General features: G+C 39.1%; 1 protein-coding gene across 1 annotated transcript in view; it reads left to right on the top strand.

Moving 5' to 3' along the window:
• The window catches only part of ANAPC7 (anaphase promoting complex subunit 7), a 21,340-nt gene extending 4,451 nt beyond the window's left edge, over nt 1-16,889 (top strand). The window contains exons 3-11 of the mRNA XM_077747930.1: nt 3,218-3,337; nt 6,493-6,604; nt 7,156-7,309; nt 8,054-8,196; nt 10,106-10,223; nt 10,914-11,110; nt 13,331-13,555; nt 14,240-14,390; nt 16,028-16,889. Coding sequence (XP_077604056.1) covers nt 3,218-3,337; nt 6,493-6,604; nt 7,156-7,309; nt 8,054-8,196; nt 10,106-10,223; nt 10,914-11,110; nt 13,331-13,555; nt 14,240-14,390; nt 16,028-16,217 — 1,410 coding nt within the window. The 3' untranslated portion in view covers nt 16,218-16,889. The remainder of the gene's footprint in view (nt 1-3,217; nt 3,338-6,492; nt 6,605-7,155; nt 7,310-8,053; nt 8,197-10,105; nt 10,224-10,913; nt 11,111-13,330; nt 13,556-14,239; nt 14,391-16,027) is intronic.
• The last annotated feature ends 188 nt before the right edge of the window (nt 16,890-17,077 follow it).

Here is a 17,077-nt window from a genome sequence, read left to right as displayed (position 1 = left end):
CTAGAAGTAGAGGATGGAAAAAATAAATAATTTTAAAGGAGAGCTGACTGGAGAAACAAAGATGAAAAATCACTTAGATGGAAGAGTGCAAAATGCACTTTGGATGAATCTAAAAATGGAGTTAAATATAAATTATATGGGTTCACCAAGGTTCTGCATTGTTCCTCCCCTTTTATACAAACAGAACTCAAAATTCATTGTTTTTATAATTTTAATTAAAGTATAACTTTTAAAATGTAACTCGTTTATTAGGATTGTGAATACCTAGGGAAATTTATGGGAAATACTAAGGATTCCTGCCAGTTTTGGTTGCCTTATAATTACATAAATGAAGGGAAAAATTGTAATTTCATACAGTCCTCTGATTTGATGGAGACATCCAATTACTAGAAATTAACCCTAATAGTAAACTCACAGAAGGTTTACAGGGTGTATAACTAAGGCTGCTTATTGTAGCATTGTTTGTAATGGTAAGAAACTGGAAGCAAAAGTATCCATCAGTGGAGTCTAGTTAAGTTAGAGTATAGCCATAAGATGGGATATGACAGAACTGTTACTGAAATGAAACATGAGATAGAGGTGCACTTGCTGATTTGGAAATAACTACATATAATAGTAAGAAAAATAAGATTTTTAGAAATCTGTTCAATTCTCTTTGTTCAAAGGGGATAGATTATAGATATATAAATGTATCCTGGTGTATGCCTAATATATATGCTAAAAATCAATGTTAATATAAGGAAGTAAGGACATGTATCATATATATATATCTGTTATATATGGTGTGTGTGTATATGTATGTAAAATATATGTATTATGCATGAAGGATTTTGTGTATAGGAGGAAAGAAATTTAATGGTGGAAAGCTTTATTTAAAAAAAAATTTTTTTTTAATGTTTTATTTATTTCTAGGAGAGAGAGAGAGAGAGAGAGACAGCGTGAGCAGGGGAGGGTCAGAGAGAGAGGGAGTCACAGACTCTGAAACAGGCTCCAGGCTCTGAGCTGGCAGTCAGCACAGAGCCCGACGCAGGGCTCGAACCCACGAACTGCGAGATCATGACCTAAGCGAAAGTCGGACGCTTAACAACTAAGCCACCCAGGCACCCCATAATGGTGGAAAGCTTTAGAGAGAGAAGAATTTTTACTTTGCAATTTGACCCTGTCTTTAAGTTTAAATTATACATGCAACTTATATTGAAAAGGAATGTCAGTAAGATGAACTGGGAATGAAATTATAAGTCATGTTTTTTCTGCTTTGTATTTTTCCACATTTTGAAAAAAGACAAATTAATATAGTTGCTCTTTTTTTTAAGCCTCTAAATCTTCATCTTGTTTTTTTTTCTCTTTATATAAAATCTTTTGACTTTTGTTATTAAGGAGCTTGATTGTCAGGGTTTACTGTATTTTCTTTTTCTTTTATTTATTTATTTAGTTTATTTTTTAAGTAATCTCTAGACTCCATGTGGGGCTTAAACTCTCAGTCCTGAAATGAAGCACACTCCAGCGACTGAGCCAACCAGGCACCCCAGGATTTTGTCTGTTTTCTGACCCTGAACGGAAATTACGTATGTTAGCCACATAGGGTCATTTATAGAAGTAGCTAACTTTTTGAGCATTCAGTATGTCAAGCACCATGCTAAACCATTCATATTAATTAAATTTAATTTTTGGGATGCCTGGGTGGTTCAGTCGGTTAAGCATCCAACTTTGGCTCAGGTCATGATCTCATGGTTCATGGGTTCAAGCCCTGCATCAGGCTGACAGCTCAGAGCCCGGAATCTGCTTCGAATTCTGTGTATCCCTGTCTCTCTGACCCTCCCCTGCTGGCTCGCTCGCTCGCTCTCTCTCTCTCAGAAATAAATTTAAAAAACATTTAAAATTTTTTTAAAAATACATTTAATTTTTAAGGAATTTTTCTTTACCTCATATTTTAATTTTCTTAAGTTTTTGTTTTAATTCCAGTTAGTTAACATACAGTGTTGTATTAGTTTCAGATATACACTGTAGTAATTCAACACTTCCATACATCTCTCTGTACTCATCACAACTAGTACATTCTTTTATCCCCATCACCTCTTTAACCCATCCCCTCAGCCCTCCTCTCTGGTAACCATCAGTTTATTCTCTATAGTTAATTTTTAAGGAATTTTTCAAAAATTAAGATATATTTTACGTCACAGGAATGAACAATTCAGTGAGTTTTAGTATATTCACAAAATTGTGCAACTATCATCACTTTTTAAAAATTTATTTTTTACATTTTTTTTTTTGAGAGAGTGAGACAGAGTGTGAACGGGAGAGGGGCAGAGAGAGAAGGAGACACAGAATCTGAAGCAGGCTCCAGGCTCTGAGCAAGCATTCAGCACAGAGCCTGATGCAGGGCTTGAACTTACGAACCATGAGATCATGACTTGAGCCGAAGTCGGACACTTAACCGACTGAGCCACCCAGGCACCCCAACATCACTTTGATTCCAGAACATTTTCATCACTCTAGAAAACTTCCGTGCCTTTTATCTCATCAGCTTCTGGGAATCACTAACCTTTTTCTGTCTCTATGGATTTACCTATTCTGGACATTTCATATGAATAGAATCATGCAATATGTGACCTTTTGTGTCTGGCTTCTTTTACTTGAGCATAACGTTTTCAGATTTGATCCATGTTATAGAATGAATCAGTTCTTTGTTTTTTTCCTTTTTATTGCTGAATAATATTCCATTGTGTGATTATTAATTCTCCTATATCTAACTCTTCATTAGTTGATGAACATTTGGGTTATTTTCACTTTTTGTTTTTTAAATGATTATTTAAAAAAATTTTTTTAATGTTTATTTTTGAGAGAGACAGAGAGTGAGTGGGGGAGGGGTGGAGAGAGGGAGACACAATCCAAAACAGGCTCTAGGCTCTGAGCTGTCAGCACAGAGCCCGATGCAGGGCTCGAACCCACGAACTGCAACATCATGACCTGAGCCAAAGTCGGACACCTAACCAACTGAGCCACCCAGGCGCCTGGGTTATTTCCACTTTTTGTCTGTCAGTAATGTTTATATGAACATTTGTGTGCCGGTTTTGTACAAATGTAGTTTTTTAGCTCCCTTGGCTGCGTGTGTAGGGGCAGAATTGCTGGGTCATATGGAAACTCTATGTTTAACATTTTGAAGAACTATGTTACTGCTGAAGTAATATTTTGAAGAAATTTTTTCATTGTCTCTTAGTGTCTTCCATCTGAAATTGAAGTGAAATACAAAATGGCTGAATGTTATACAATGCTAAAACAAGATAAGGATGCCATTGCTATTCTTGATGGGATCCCTTCAAGACAAAGAACTCCCAAAGTAAGTTGAATTGGCAATTTGTTATATATTCTTCTACCCGGTCCTTCCAACCCATCTCCTCCATGTTTTCTCCATGCATTAGGGAGTCCATCTGAACATTTTACTCTTCACTCACTTTGTTCCCCTGAAATTGGAGTAGATGAGGTTTAGAGAGATAGAAGAATTACTTTCTTATGAAACCCTGAAAATTCAAGTTGATGAAAATGATAGCTGGCGAATGCTCCAAGTGCTCATTCTTTGGTATTTCTTACCATTGGATATAGCAATTTGCAAATGGTTCCAGGTGGTAACAGTACTTTTTAAAGAATCTCATGTTTTGCATTCTGTAGGTGTCCCCATTTGATAATATCACTGAGTTTATTAATCCCTTTGGTTTCAAGATCCAGGACTTCAAGATCATTATGTATTTATTTGTATGTGAAATTTATATTTGTGTTTGATTTGGTAACATATGAGTAGAACACCAACTGAAATCAAAAGATCTTGTCTGAGTTTAAGGCATACAAGCTGTGAACTGTGTAGTATGAACTTGGGAAAGTTACCAATTTGTACTTTTTTTCATTTATAAAATGAGATTAATAATACTTTCCTCTGCTAACTTTTGGAACAATAAGTTAATATATGAAAGAATACTTTTTAAAGTACTATTCTGTAAGAAGTTTATATTGGGCATCTTTGATTACAGGGTTTTTTGAAGTCCCGTTTAGGGGAACAATGAGAATCTTTGCTCTTAGTATTGAATTCACATCAGTGGTTAATATTCTACCATGTATTCTCATGTCACCTGCCTTCCTCACTTCATTGAAGAACTGTTCTGTGCAGCTTGTGCTTAATGATAAGGAATTTTATATGTAAGATGCCTGTGTACTTCCTCCTGCCCTTAAAAAAAAAAGGAATCTAAGCGGTGGTGTATTTGGTGTTTTTTCTCCTAAGTGTTGCTGAGTTTTAAAAGTAACCAGTCAAATTTGATAACGTGTTTATATATCTCCTCAGTGAGGATTTACTATTTTCTGAGTTTTTTAAAACTAAGCTATTACCCCAGTTTATTTTACGGTAGTGGCTGCTATTAAAAATATTTGGAAGCATGTTTTAGAATAATCTGTTTCATAATAAGCTTCGATACTATATGCTAAACTGTTTTCTGATACCCTATGCAGTCTTATTCCAAGTATAATTTTTTTTGCCTTTGTGAGGAGTGTCTTTCTTTTGGAAGATACCATTTTGATTATAAACTTTGAATGATACCTGTTTCCTATTTTATTGGAAATGTACCATATTTGCCTCCTTAATGACTTGAGGGTGGGGACATTTTTTGAAAATGAGTAATGGCAAATAAGATCAGCTTTGTGGTATCCAACATCATTTTAAGAGGGACTAAAGGAACCCACATTTGTTAGGAGTACATATCCTTCATTCTGTAGAGCTGTTGTAGCCAGGAACAAACAAAGATGTATGCCTCAAACATAAACCTATAATATTTACAGTTTTTCTTTCTTGTCCGTTAGGGAGTTAACTGGCTTCTCAGTCTGTGTAAAGGACAAGGAAGTGAGTCAAAATACGTCTAAATGAACGTCTGTTAATGTATGGTAAACACCACCACACATTTCTTCACATTTTAAAGGAAAATTCCAGTGTGAGATTATTAGAACTTGGTAAATCTTCAACTTTTAAAAGTAAACCTATCAACATAAAATTTCTCAATCAGTTTTTAGAAAATGATGACTGCTTGCGTTTATAACTGGTGGTATGTGGCTTTGTGATGTTCTCAAGTAAGGATCCGCTTTAAAAAGAAATGACTTTCTCATAGATAGTACTTAAAACTCATTCTTTTGAAGTGACAGGTAGTTTAAAGGGAATTTTCATATTTGTTGAGACAGATGATCTGTTGGTCATAGTTTGTTAATAACAAGCAGTCAAGAAAGGATCTTAAATTTAACCTTTTATTCTTTTCAAGTATTGACACCAATACTGGAGTTTTCCTTTAAGTATTTTCTTTTGCATTTTCAACATAGCCTAAAATGGAAAAGCTGAGGCCAAATAAAGTTTTATTTCTAGTATTTCATTATTTCATTGTTTGAATCATCAGTATGGATTAATATAATTGAAACAGATGTTCTTCATCTTCAGAGCCACTCTTTTGAGTAAATATCTGGCGTACCAGGCTACAAATAACCGAAGAGATTGGGGATTGGCTTTTTTTCTTTTGTGTCTTCATGTTGACTGCTTCCTTAGGTTAATGATGTAGCAAAAATTGCTGTGTTTAAGATCTGTTAATTTCAAATTGGAATGTTCTCTTTTTCTCCCTGTACTATTAAGAAGATCATTTACTTTTCCCTGTAACTTCTATGTTCTTTGGAACTTTTAGGTTTTCTCAAATTTTCCTTGTTGTGTTTTTAAGCGTTATTTTAATAGAACTGAGTTAAATGTTTGAATTGTGCTAAAAATGCATTTACTGGATTTAAGTGATGTTGCTAACCTCTGGGTTACTGTCACCTCTAGAGGTCATTTAGAGTTTGACTTCTGTAGCATTACTTTGATGAATCAGATAGTACCTATAGGTCCAAGCTTTAAGTGTTAGAAAGGCTAGAGTCTAGCTGCTAGAATAACTGTCAGAAGCCAAGTATGTAACTCTGTCTGTCATTTCCTTTTTGGGGAAAATTCATCTGGTATTTCTTAACAAACTATGTTAAGAATTCCTCTCTTTCTTATGCCTTGATATTAATTGCATTTAAAGTATGTAAACTTGAGCACTTCTAAGGTAGTTCATCTTCTAAAGATCAAGAAAGAATCAAGGTAATTAGATTTCTGTAACATGTCTCAAATAAATATTACTCCCGTTTCTAGAGGCAGTATCTTTGGTCTAGATATTACTGGACCTTTTGTTTGGGTAAGTGAGAGGAATTTGACTTTCCTCATAGAAATGGGAGGACATAGGAAAAGCAAAGGTAGTAATTTCCTCTTTGGTTTAAAGAATGGGATTGGTCTTTGTTTATTTCCACAGAGCTATGGGTAGATTTCCCAGTAAAAAGTAGATTAGTAGATTTTCCAATAAAAAGTAGAATAGTCCTGATAAAAAATCAGGACTTAATTGGTGGTGAGATATTTTCTTTGCAATATACGCTTATCTTACTGTCTCGTGTTTTTGTTTATTACAGATAAACATGATGCTGGCAAATCTGTACAAGAAGGCTGGTCAGGAGCGCCCTTCAGTCACCAGCTATAAGGAAGTGCTGAGGCAGTGCCCATTAGCCCTTGATGCCATTCTAGGTACAGATCATTCTCAGCTTATTTCTTTTTCTTTTTTTTTTTTTTTTAAATATTTTTATTTATTTCTAGGAGAGAGAGAGAGACAGCGTGAACAGAGGAGGGTCAGAGAGAGAGGGAGACACAGACTCTGAAATAGGCTCCAGGCTCTGAGCCCGCAGTCAGCACAGAGCCCGACGCGGGGCCCGAACCCACGAACCGCGAGATCATGACCTAAGCGAAAGTCGGATGCTTAACCGACTAAGCCACCCAGGCGCCCCATTCTCAGCTTATTTCTATGGAGTATTTACTCTGAGATGGTAGTTCTCAGTCTTGAGAACTACATTAAAATTTGCCCATGCCTAACTTCCAGAGAGGGATCCAGTAGATTACTGTTGTCATGTATTTTTCACATATCAAGAAATATTAAATTATCACTGTTTTGCCATTTGTGTTTTGCTTAGAATAGGGTAAGGGTACCTTGGAGTCCATGGAAAGGGTAGCCTATTACTTCTTGCATTGCAGAAGAGGAGTGCTATGCCTTACCTTACTTCTCCTGTTTTCTGTTGGATTAGGTTTGCTGTCCCTTTCTGTAAAAGGTGCAGAGGTGGCATCGATGACAATGAATGTGATCCAGACTGTGCCTAACTTGGATTGGCTCTCTGTGTGGATCAAAGCATATGCTTTTGTGCACACTGGTGACAACTCGAGAGCAATCAATACCATCTGGTGAGAGCTACAAAGTTAATTCAGTTTTCTTGAGGCCCTTTGCTTGTATGGAGATCTGATGTATGTAAATTAGCAAAATAGAAATAGGATGCTTATCGCTTGGTGTTGTAGCCTGTTGTCCTCAGGTTTTCTTAGTCTGTTAACGTACTTAAGGGTAAGAATCTCTGCTCTGAGGACTTGTTAAATGTAAACTTTGACCAGGTTCAGCTCTGTATTGGCAAAAGTGGCAACCTTTGCAAAGCAGACTGCCTTAGTGTGTCTTGCTTAAATCTGGACAAACATCGTTTTGGACACCCCAGGAGCATAGATTGCAGCATCTGACTTGGGTTGTATCTTTAGGAGTGAGCTTTTCTTTCTAGTTAAGTAAGTAAAGTCTAAGGACAAGAGACTGGGTCTAGTGTTACATGAAATCATTTGGTTGAGTACTAAGTAGCACTCACTTGTGAATGACATTACATTTAACACCATGTGGTCCTCTGAAAACCTGTAACCAAAAAGTTCTTTCTTGGTAGTGAGACAGATTTCTGCTCATTCTGAATATTGGCTTTCTTATCCAACATAATGTTCTTTAAACCGTAAGCTCAGAATGAGAAAATCTAGTGTATATGGTTTGTTTTAAAAGTTTTTATTATGAAAAATGTCATATATACACAAAAGAAAATAGTATTTTATGCCTGTCACCCAGATTCAGCAACTAAGAGGAGTCATAATAGATGTTAAGGGTCAATGTTTAATATTTTAAAGTTCACTAGAGAAAAAGTCCTTATTGCGAGATAACGTGGACCTTCTGGGAAGCTTAGCAGATCTGTACTTCAGAGCTGGAGACAATAAAAACTCTGTCCTCAAGTTTGAACAGGCACAGATGTTGGATCCTTATCTAATAAAAGGTAAGTAATTATTTTTTTTTTTTTTTAATGTTTTATTTATTTCTGAAAGAGAGATAGCATGAGCAGGGGAGGGTCAGAGAGAGGGAGATACAGAATCTGAAACAGGCTCCAGATTGACGCGGGGCTTGAGATCACTGTGAGATCATGACCTGAGCCAGAGTCGGACGCTTAACTGACTGAGCCACCCAGGCGCCCCTTTTTTTCTTTTTTCTTTTTTTAAATGCTTTAGTTAAAAGGTAAGTAATTCTTGAGGCAGGGTGAAAGTGGCTATAGAGGGGAGGATCAGAAAAGAAAGAAAATATGGCATGGTCTTCTGATACCATTTTTCATATAAATAATTTGTGGAACTTATTACAGCAGCCTTTTACCTTTTTTAAGGTCCTGACACATGTCTCTAACACTTGGGTAATTCATTTTGAGCAGTTGTTTTTGCTTGATTTCAAGTGTCGTCTCCAGACAGATCATTATTTGGCTCTTTTTCTTTTGGGAGGGGTGATATCCCTTCCTTATAATTTATAAATTTATGTTGTGCCTGACTGGGAATTTGGATGACATCCCCAAAACCATACTGTCCTTTTAGGGAATGTAGCTTCACTGTGTCCTTACTATAGTCAAAAGGGAGTAAATGAACAGACATTAAGAAAGGGAAGTGATTAGGAATGAACAACAAAAAATCATTGATCTGAAAGATTATAGTTGAAGGAGTGAGCCATAGGGACTTCCAAAGGATGAGTGTCCAGTGACTGGCAGCAAGTGATGGGTAGTGGGAAATAATGTCTGACGGATAGGCTGAAGTCTGCTTGTAAAGTCCCAAAAGAGGCCATCAGAAAAATAATGGCCTTGTGAAAATAGTTACTTCTGTTGACTCTTAACCCATGAAAACAACAGAGCAGGAAGATGAGGAAACAGATCCAGAAAGATGAATTCATTTGCCTTTGGTCTCCCTCCTGATCAGTGCTTATTTCTCTCCTCTGAGCTGCCTATGCCCATGATAAAAATGGTGTGTTAGAAATACTAGTCTGGCAGTAGTTGGCAGCTTGGAGTTGAAACTTCAGGCCCGAGTTTGGGGGTCAGCAGGAATGCTGTAGTGATCTTAACATAAGAGGCATTTTCCTGGGAGTCTGAAGGGATAAGGGATGGGGGTGATGGTGGTAAGAGATGGGTGACAGCAAGCATGGGACCCTTTTTATAGAACATGAGTGGGAATAAGCAGGGAGTGGGGTGATCTTAAATCAACTGGGCTCCAGAAAGAACTAGATGCTTTTCCTGGAATAGGCTAACTTTTTCTGAGACTACCTGGCATGTTAAGTTTGTACTCTTGATTATGCCTAGGCCTCTTGGAAAAGAGAACTTACTTCATGCCTTTTTTGGGCCTTTTCTGAATATGAGTTTGGATAGCTATATATCATGCCACAGGTTGTAGGGATGAACAGTACCCCAAAATAATAGGCTTTCAAATTGTGGTGTACTTCCTTTACTCCTTTGCTTGCTTGCTTACTTGTTTGTTTATTTTGAGAGAGTGAGCAGGGGTGGGGCGGGGGTGGGGGAAACGTGCGAAGGGCAGGGAGAGAGAATTCCAAGCAGGCTCTGCACCATCAGCACAGAGCCTGATGGTAGGCTCCAACTCACAAGCTGTGAGATCATGACCTGAGCTGGAATCAAGAGTTGGACACTTAACCAGCTGAGCCACCCAGGTGTGGCCTCTTCTCCTTTGGTTTTTAAACTTTTTGGGTGTGTTTTGTCTTTTTAATAATTGTTCTGGAGGAAACTGGGAATGCTGGTGGGAGGAGCTCATGATGGTGGAAAGGGCTCAGACCCATCTGGAACTGGGGCCTTAGTGGGGGCTCTAATGAAGGCTGCTGCTCCTTAATAAAGGAGCTGCTTTTTAAAAAAGCTTCTTCCTTTCTAGGAATGGATGTATATGGCTACCTCCTGGCAAGAGAAGGGCGGCTAGAAGATGTGGAGAACCTTGGCTGCCGCCTTTTCAATATTTCTGATCAACATGCAGAACCCTGGGTAGTCTCTGGGTATGTTTATGCATTCTCTTTTCTCTGGTTTTCAGGACATCTTTTGGAAATTGTGGTGCCTCCCAAATAGAATATAGATTTTGAGATAATCAGACTTAGATTCAGATCAAGGCCTTTGACTTTGGATATATTAGTTACCTCTCCAAATCTCTTTTCTCATTTGGAAAATAAGGATTTTCATGGGTTAGGTATCAACTGAGACTGTGCATCATGCTCAGCACTGGAAGCCATCAGTGAACAGGTCAGGAGCTGCTGGTTTGTTATTTACCATGGCTTTACAAATTCTCTATCTCTCACCTGTTAACATATCCAGATACCAGATTCTTTTCTATAATTTTTTCTTCCATATCAAGAGTTTGTTGAGCGTCTGACTCTTGATTTAGGCCTAGCTCATGATCTCAGAGTGGCAAGATCAAGCTCTGTGTCAGGGTCCGTAATGGGTGTGGATCCTGCTTAAAATATTCTTCCTTTCTCCCTGCCCCCTCCCAAATAAATAAGTAAAATTGAAATAATGAAAATAGGTGGGGTTTTTTTGTGTGTGTGTCCCCCTCCCTTCCCCAATATCTTAGGTTAAAGCTGTAATGGTTTGTAATAAGGATCATGTAGAGGGCCTTCTGTTTGGTTTTTAGATGAAATTTCTTTACCATTTTCTCTTCGGTAACATTGGTTGTTGTTGTTTTTTTTCTCCAGGTGTCATAGCTTTTATAGCAAACGCTACTCTCGGGCTCTCTATTTAGGAGCCAAGGCCATTCAGCTGAATAGTAATAGCGTTCAAGCTTTGCTACTTAAGGGAGCAGCACTTAGAAACATGGGCAGAGTCCAAGAAGCAATAATCCACTTTCGGGAGGCTATACGGCTTGCACCTTGTCGCTTAGATTGTTATGAAGGTAAGGTGAAAAATATAGATGAATAGTGTGTGGCATGAGCACTGGGATGGAAGGTTTTGTTAGGCCAGCAGTTCCCAAACCCTTTTGTACGTTAGAGTTCCCTGGGGGTACTTTTAAAAATCCTGATTCCAGGTCACTTCAGTACAGCCTAAATCAGAATATTGTGGTTCGGACATAAGCACCAGAATTATTTTTTTTTGAAGATCCCAGGTAATCCCTACATGCAGATAAGTTTGGGAATCACTACTTTAGGCATTTAGGGCTTTCACAGGAACTTCAGAATTTTTTTTCCCATTCTTTCTGTTTTTTGGTGAGGATGTAATTGGGGTAGGTTTTTTCCTCCTATTTCTGATTGTTTCTCAAACATGGCCCACTCCTTAATGTGAATCTCTGTGCTGGCACTATGCTAGATCGCTTGGTTGTGTCTTTTTTAACAGTTGTCTTACCTCGGGCCAGAAATATTACTCATGGGGTAACTCCATATCCATATGACAGTGTTGGTTGTGGGAACTAGTCTGTTCATTGTGACCTCCTGAGTGGGCACGATCAGGGTCAAACTTTGTTTTGTTACGCACTATTTTAAGTACATGTGAACTGACCCTAGGAGTTCAAAGGAGTTGTGCCAGTTTCAGCAACGTTTGGTGACTCAGTCACAGATGTTAAAATAGATCTTACAAGATGCAGTTCCTCCAAAAGCATATTTTTATAAGAATTTAAAAATAAACCCCGGAGTCTAGGAGTGATTTGCTCTTAACAGGAAGAGGAGTTTTAGATTTGAGAAAGAAAATTTGGAAGTTGGGGTAAAGAACAAATCTGCTTAGATATTCAGAGAGCTATGCCTATTGTGGATTTATTCTTAAAGCATCCGCAGTAAACTAAGCTTTTGGTTCCAGTTTAAAATTTTTGATTCTGAAACTAACTTCCCCAGCCTCTCAGCTGCTTTTGTCACGCTAGTTCCTTTCTGCTGCATGCCTATTTCACAAGAGCCTAGGAATGCAGTTGAATAACGAACTCCACAATGTTTGGATAGGGGATGGCCAGAGTCACTGGGGGTGGAGGACCTTCTGCAGGCCAGATTTGTGGGTTCCCTGCGCTCAAGCTACCATTTGGAGTTTTGAATCAGGTTTACTGATTATGTTGTCCAGTGCTGCTTCCAACCTCCAGCCGAGCTTCCTTTATTGGCGGAGGCACTGGATTAGTGAAGCACGTTCTTTCCATTTCCTTCTGAATCCATTGGAGGCTTTAGCAGGGAAATAAAACTACTCAATAAGTAGTTGCAAACAGCTGTGTTCGGAATCTAACGCATTGACCTGAAGAGTTAGGTAATTTCTGGTTAAGTAACCATAGTGTATGGTAGAATGTGCACAAATATTATAAATGGTTCTAGGGTGGAGGAGTATGCAGAGAAATCTGCCAGGGATGTGTGGGTTTGGGGTTTAAACTGTTTTTCTGTTTTGATGAGTGCTTTGCGTCAAAAAGTACTTCCTCTGCTCTCAAGTTCTTGGCAAGAAGAGTTGAGAGTTGACTCTGCTTGAAGTGTCCCCGTAGGGCATCTTGTGGTGGGTATGATAAGAGGCAGGAGCTGCCAGTCTTTGTGTATTTGGTCCATCTGCTTAAGTTATTTCCATCTAGGTTAGGGAAACTCTTAGCAAATGTGTTTTGAGATAACTTTTATGTTTCAAATGAAAAGTTGTCCTTTCTCTTTAGGTTGCTCCCTAGGTCCATTAGTAGAAAACTATGCCAAACTAGTAGTTTTGTAGAATTAGGCATTCACTTGGAACTGTAGAAGCTCTCCCAGGTAAGCCTAGGACTGAAGGTGACTGAACACAGCTGAAAATTAAGAGCTCATTAAGGGGCAGTGGAACCTTGGGTTTTGTTGTCCGCGTCATCTCTGTTTCAGGTAATGATTAGGGTCATGTTTGTTCCTCTAACATTCAGCTGGGCTGCCCTATGCTTCAGTTTACTTATGTCTGTTTGTTTCCTTTGCTAACTAAAGGTGCCTTTGCAGTGCATTCAGCCTTTTTCCACATCCCTCAAGTGCTCTGGGGAAGAGCACTTGTTATTCCATCAGCATACTCTCCAGTCTGATCTCATCATTAGCGTTTTCCCCTGGCCTGCCCTTTGTCTGAAACTCTGAAGGTTTGCAATTTGGAAGACTGTCAGAGTGGAACCATTGCTTGGAATTGTAATGTGGTTGAGCTTTCTGTTTTATTTTTTCAGGTCTCATTGAATGTTATTTAGCTTCCAACAGTATTCGTGAAGCAATGGTAATGGCTAACAACGTTTACAAAACTCTAGGAGCAAATGCACAGACCCTTACTCTTTTAGCCACTGTTTGTCTTGAAGACCCAGTGACACAGGAGAAAGCCAAAACTTTATTAGATAAAGCCCTGACCCAAAGGCCGGATTACATTAAGGCTGTGGTGAAAAAAGCAGAACTACTTAGTAAGTGTATCTTATTTCCCTTTTGTCGTTAATTATATAAAACCTGATCTCATTTGGATTCTCTGGTCCCAGCTGGTTACAGATGACCAGGCAGATGTATGCTTTTAACAGTAGGTTTGAGTCCACGTGAATTCAGTTTTTATTTAGCACAACCAAATGTAGCTGGCTTAAACCAGTTTGGATTGGCAGTGACTGACTTTTTAGTGGCTCAAACCAGCTATACTTGGTTGGTACCTGTTCAGCTTATTTTGATCTGTTTTTGGTTGTCCTGAACTAGGTTGGGCTGAATATAACTGGTTTTAGCCAGCTTGAACTCTTTTGACCCATCTGGATTTGCTTAGGACTTTTCCTTTTAGCTTTGGGTTTTTTTTTTTGTTTTTTTTGTCCTAGTGTGTGATAAAGTCTTGGGTTTGGGCTAGTTTGGCAAATAAAATGCATTTTAGCCTTTTATTTGAACTTAGGTTAAGAGTATATTTTTCAAAATCAGAACTCAGGCTGTACGTTTCCTAATAGAGGAATTCGTATGAGCTTGTTCTTATTTCCTGCCACAGCACTGTTCTCTTAAAGACATTTACAAATTGTTGGATTGTGATCATTGTTGTGGTTTTGTGTATATGATTTGAGATGGGAGTATATTTTCAAAATGTTGTGTAAGTAGGAAAATGAGGGTCTTTTTCTTTTCAGGCAGAGAACAGAAATATGAAGATGGAATTGCTTTGCTGAGGAACGCACTAGCTAATCAGAGTGACTGTGTCCTACATCGGATCCTAGGAGATTTCCTTGTAGCTGTCAATGAGTATCAGGAAGCAATGGACCAATATAGTATAGCACTAAGGTAGGCACTTAGCCTCCCATGGGGGGAAGGTCAATGAGGGGTAGAGGAGGCAGGGAACTATGTAACAGTTGTTCTGGAAACACACACACTTTTGTGCCCATGGTTGAAAACAGAGTAATGATAGTAATGGTAGAAGAGTTATTTGTGAGTTCATAACTTCTAAAAAAAATAATTTCATAACATATTAGCAACATTAAAGAACTGTTTTCACTCCTAACCAGCCCACACCACTATATCATCTGTTTTCATTTGTGTAGATCATCTTCCTGGCCTTGCCCATGCATAAACATATTTTTATAGGGTATATGTAGTTATTATATATTTTATATTCTGCTTTTTCAAATCAAAGTATTGTAAGTACTTTCCCATGTTTCTACCTACTGTAGTAGTTAAGAACTTAAGCTCTGAAGTTTGAATACTACCTTCACCACCTGTTATCTTGGGCAAGTTACTGACAGATTTCCTTGTCTATATCTACCTTATTAGGTATTACATGATTAAATGAGGATTAAATTATTATTCCTTGTAAAGCTCCTAGTGCTGTGCCTGGTACATAGTAAATATTAAATAAATAGTGGTATTCTTACTATTTAACATAGAAGTGATTTCTTTGAGGGTTGTCTCTGTGTCTATAAAGTTTGGTGAAGGCCTGTCTTTTAATTGAGTCTGATCATATCCATTTGTTCAGCAGTTGAGCACCACTCATGTGCCTGGCATCTCAGTAACCACTGGGTATGCTGCAATTCCGGGAGCTCTCGGTCTCAGGCGTGCAGACTGATCGGTGCCACATGTTAAGTGCTTTCATAGCAGTCTCTAGAAGGAAAGGTGGGAGCCCACAGGGCTGGGAGCCCTGAGTGTGGGTGAGAGCTGTATGGAAGTTTTCAGAGAAGAGGTGACAAATCAATCTACAGTTATATAAGTAGGAACAAGACTCATTAGAGGTGGGATTTGCTAGAGATTGGACACCTGCTGGCCTTGGTGGTAATCACAAAGGCAAGAGGAAGAATTGCTTAGAAGTCAAGTAAATAAATGTTCTGGAGCCTCTGAACTTTGGGGGTTTTGACATGCGTAATGACTCAGCTGCTAAACTTGAATGCCTAGGGGCGGGTGTAGCTTTGGGTCCTGGGGTCTAACCTAGGAGTTGACAAATCCGTTTCATGGTAAGCATGATGATTTGATTGACTACTGAAATACTGATATGGTTAATTATGTCAGAAGAACATGAAACAACTTTACTCACAGAAAAATAAGTATTTTTTGTAACTTTGTAGCTTAAAAATCTGATACTGTTAAGAAATTACATTTGAATTTTTCTGTTAACGGTGGTTTGCTGCTTTTTCATTTGTGTTATCTAGTATCTTCCTCTAGCAGAATGCTGGGCTAATAATGTTTAAGAAATACGTGGAGAAAAACTCAAATTGAGAATTCTAAAAATTAGGACAAGACGCCTTTTTTCACTTCTAGTGGTGGACTCCCTCGATCCTGCCTGTGGAACCAGAGTTGTTTGGAGAGGCCAGGCGTTAGCAGTTTCTCTGTGACTGGGTGGTCATTTCACTGCCGTGCCAGAGAGATGACGCATCAGCCAGCAAGAAGCAAGGCAGAGATTCAGGCCTCTCCTTTGTTTTGTTGTCCCCTAGTTTGGACCCCAATGACCAGAAGTCTCTAGAGGGGATGCAGAAGATGGAGAAGGAGGAGAGTCCCACGGATGCCACTCAGGAGGAGGATGTGGACGACATGGAAGGGAGTGGGGAAGAAGGGGACCTGGAGGGCAGCGACAGTGAGGCGGCCCAGTGGGCTGACCAGGAGCAGTGGTTCGGCATGCAGTGAGGCAGGCGGCAGCTCTGTGGCCACACTGGCCTGCCCTGCTCTGAGCACTTCCGTGGACTGAAGGAGCCCGGAGGAGCCCGCTCTCTGGGAGGACATTGATTCCGCATGTAATTGCAGCAGGGGTCTCTGCCCCTTGCTCCGTATTTCTAGTAGTGAATTCATTTTTAAAAACTGAGCCTGATCAACCTTCCATCTATCTCTGTCCTCCCCTGCTCCAGCCAGGGAGGATCGAGTGAGCTCTGGGAGGCCTGCAGATGTGCCAGGGCTTCTGGGACCGAGAGCTTTTTATATAACTAATTTCTAAGTCTGAAAGCTTGAGGAATAGACAGTGTTTTGTCTGTGACATTGTGGGTGAGTTTAAAGGAGTGATCTGTCACCCAGAGCAAAAGTGTCCTCTCCCATGTCAGACAGCAGCATGGGCTGGCCCTTTCAGAGGCGGTTTCCTGTCCCGGAAATCATCGTCCTGAGCTGTCCAAACTTCCCTAGTAACTTTGCTTCCTTCTGCAATGTTAGTAATGCCTTAAGCTGACAGTTGCTATTTTGCAGAACAATTTTCCTATTTGCTAATCTGGTAACTTGCCCATGCCGGATCTGAGAAACAGGTGTGACTTAGAGCATGACCGGAGGCACACCTGGGGTAATTAACTAATAAAACTGTTTTTTGTACAGTAATGGTGTTGGGTTGATCAGAATGGAAGCCCTTTATAGATTCTTCCTTTTGTTGGTCTCTCACAGTGCATTGATTCAGCCCCAGAATTATTTGCCATGAATACACTCCCTTTCTTCCCAGAGTGTTGGGAGCCAGGAGGGTTGGGAACTTCAGGTAACATTGAGCTGATTCATCTATTTGCATTTTTGAT

Source organism: Crocuta crocuta, unplaced genomic scaffold (assembly GCF_008692635.1).
Source record: "Crocuta crocuta isolate KB4526 unplaced genomic scaffold, BGI_CrCroc_1.0 scaffold29, whole genome shotgun sequence".
Lineage (NCBI taxonomy): Eukaryota > Metazoa > Chordata > Mammalia > Carnivora > Hyaenidae > Crocuta > Crocuta crocuta.
Note: the sequence above shows the minus strand (reverse complement) of the source record. Positions and strands in the feature narration are given on the sequence as shown.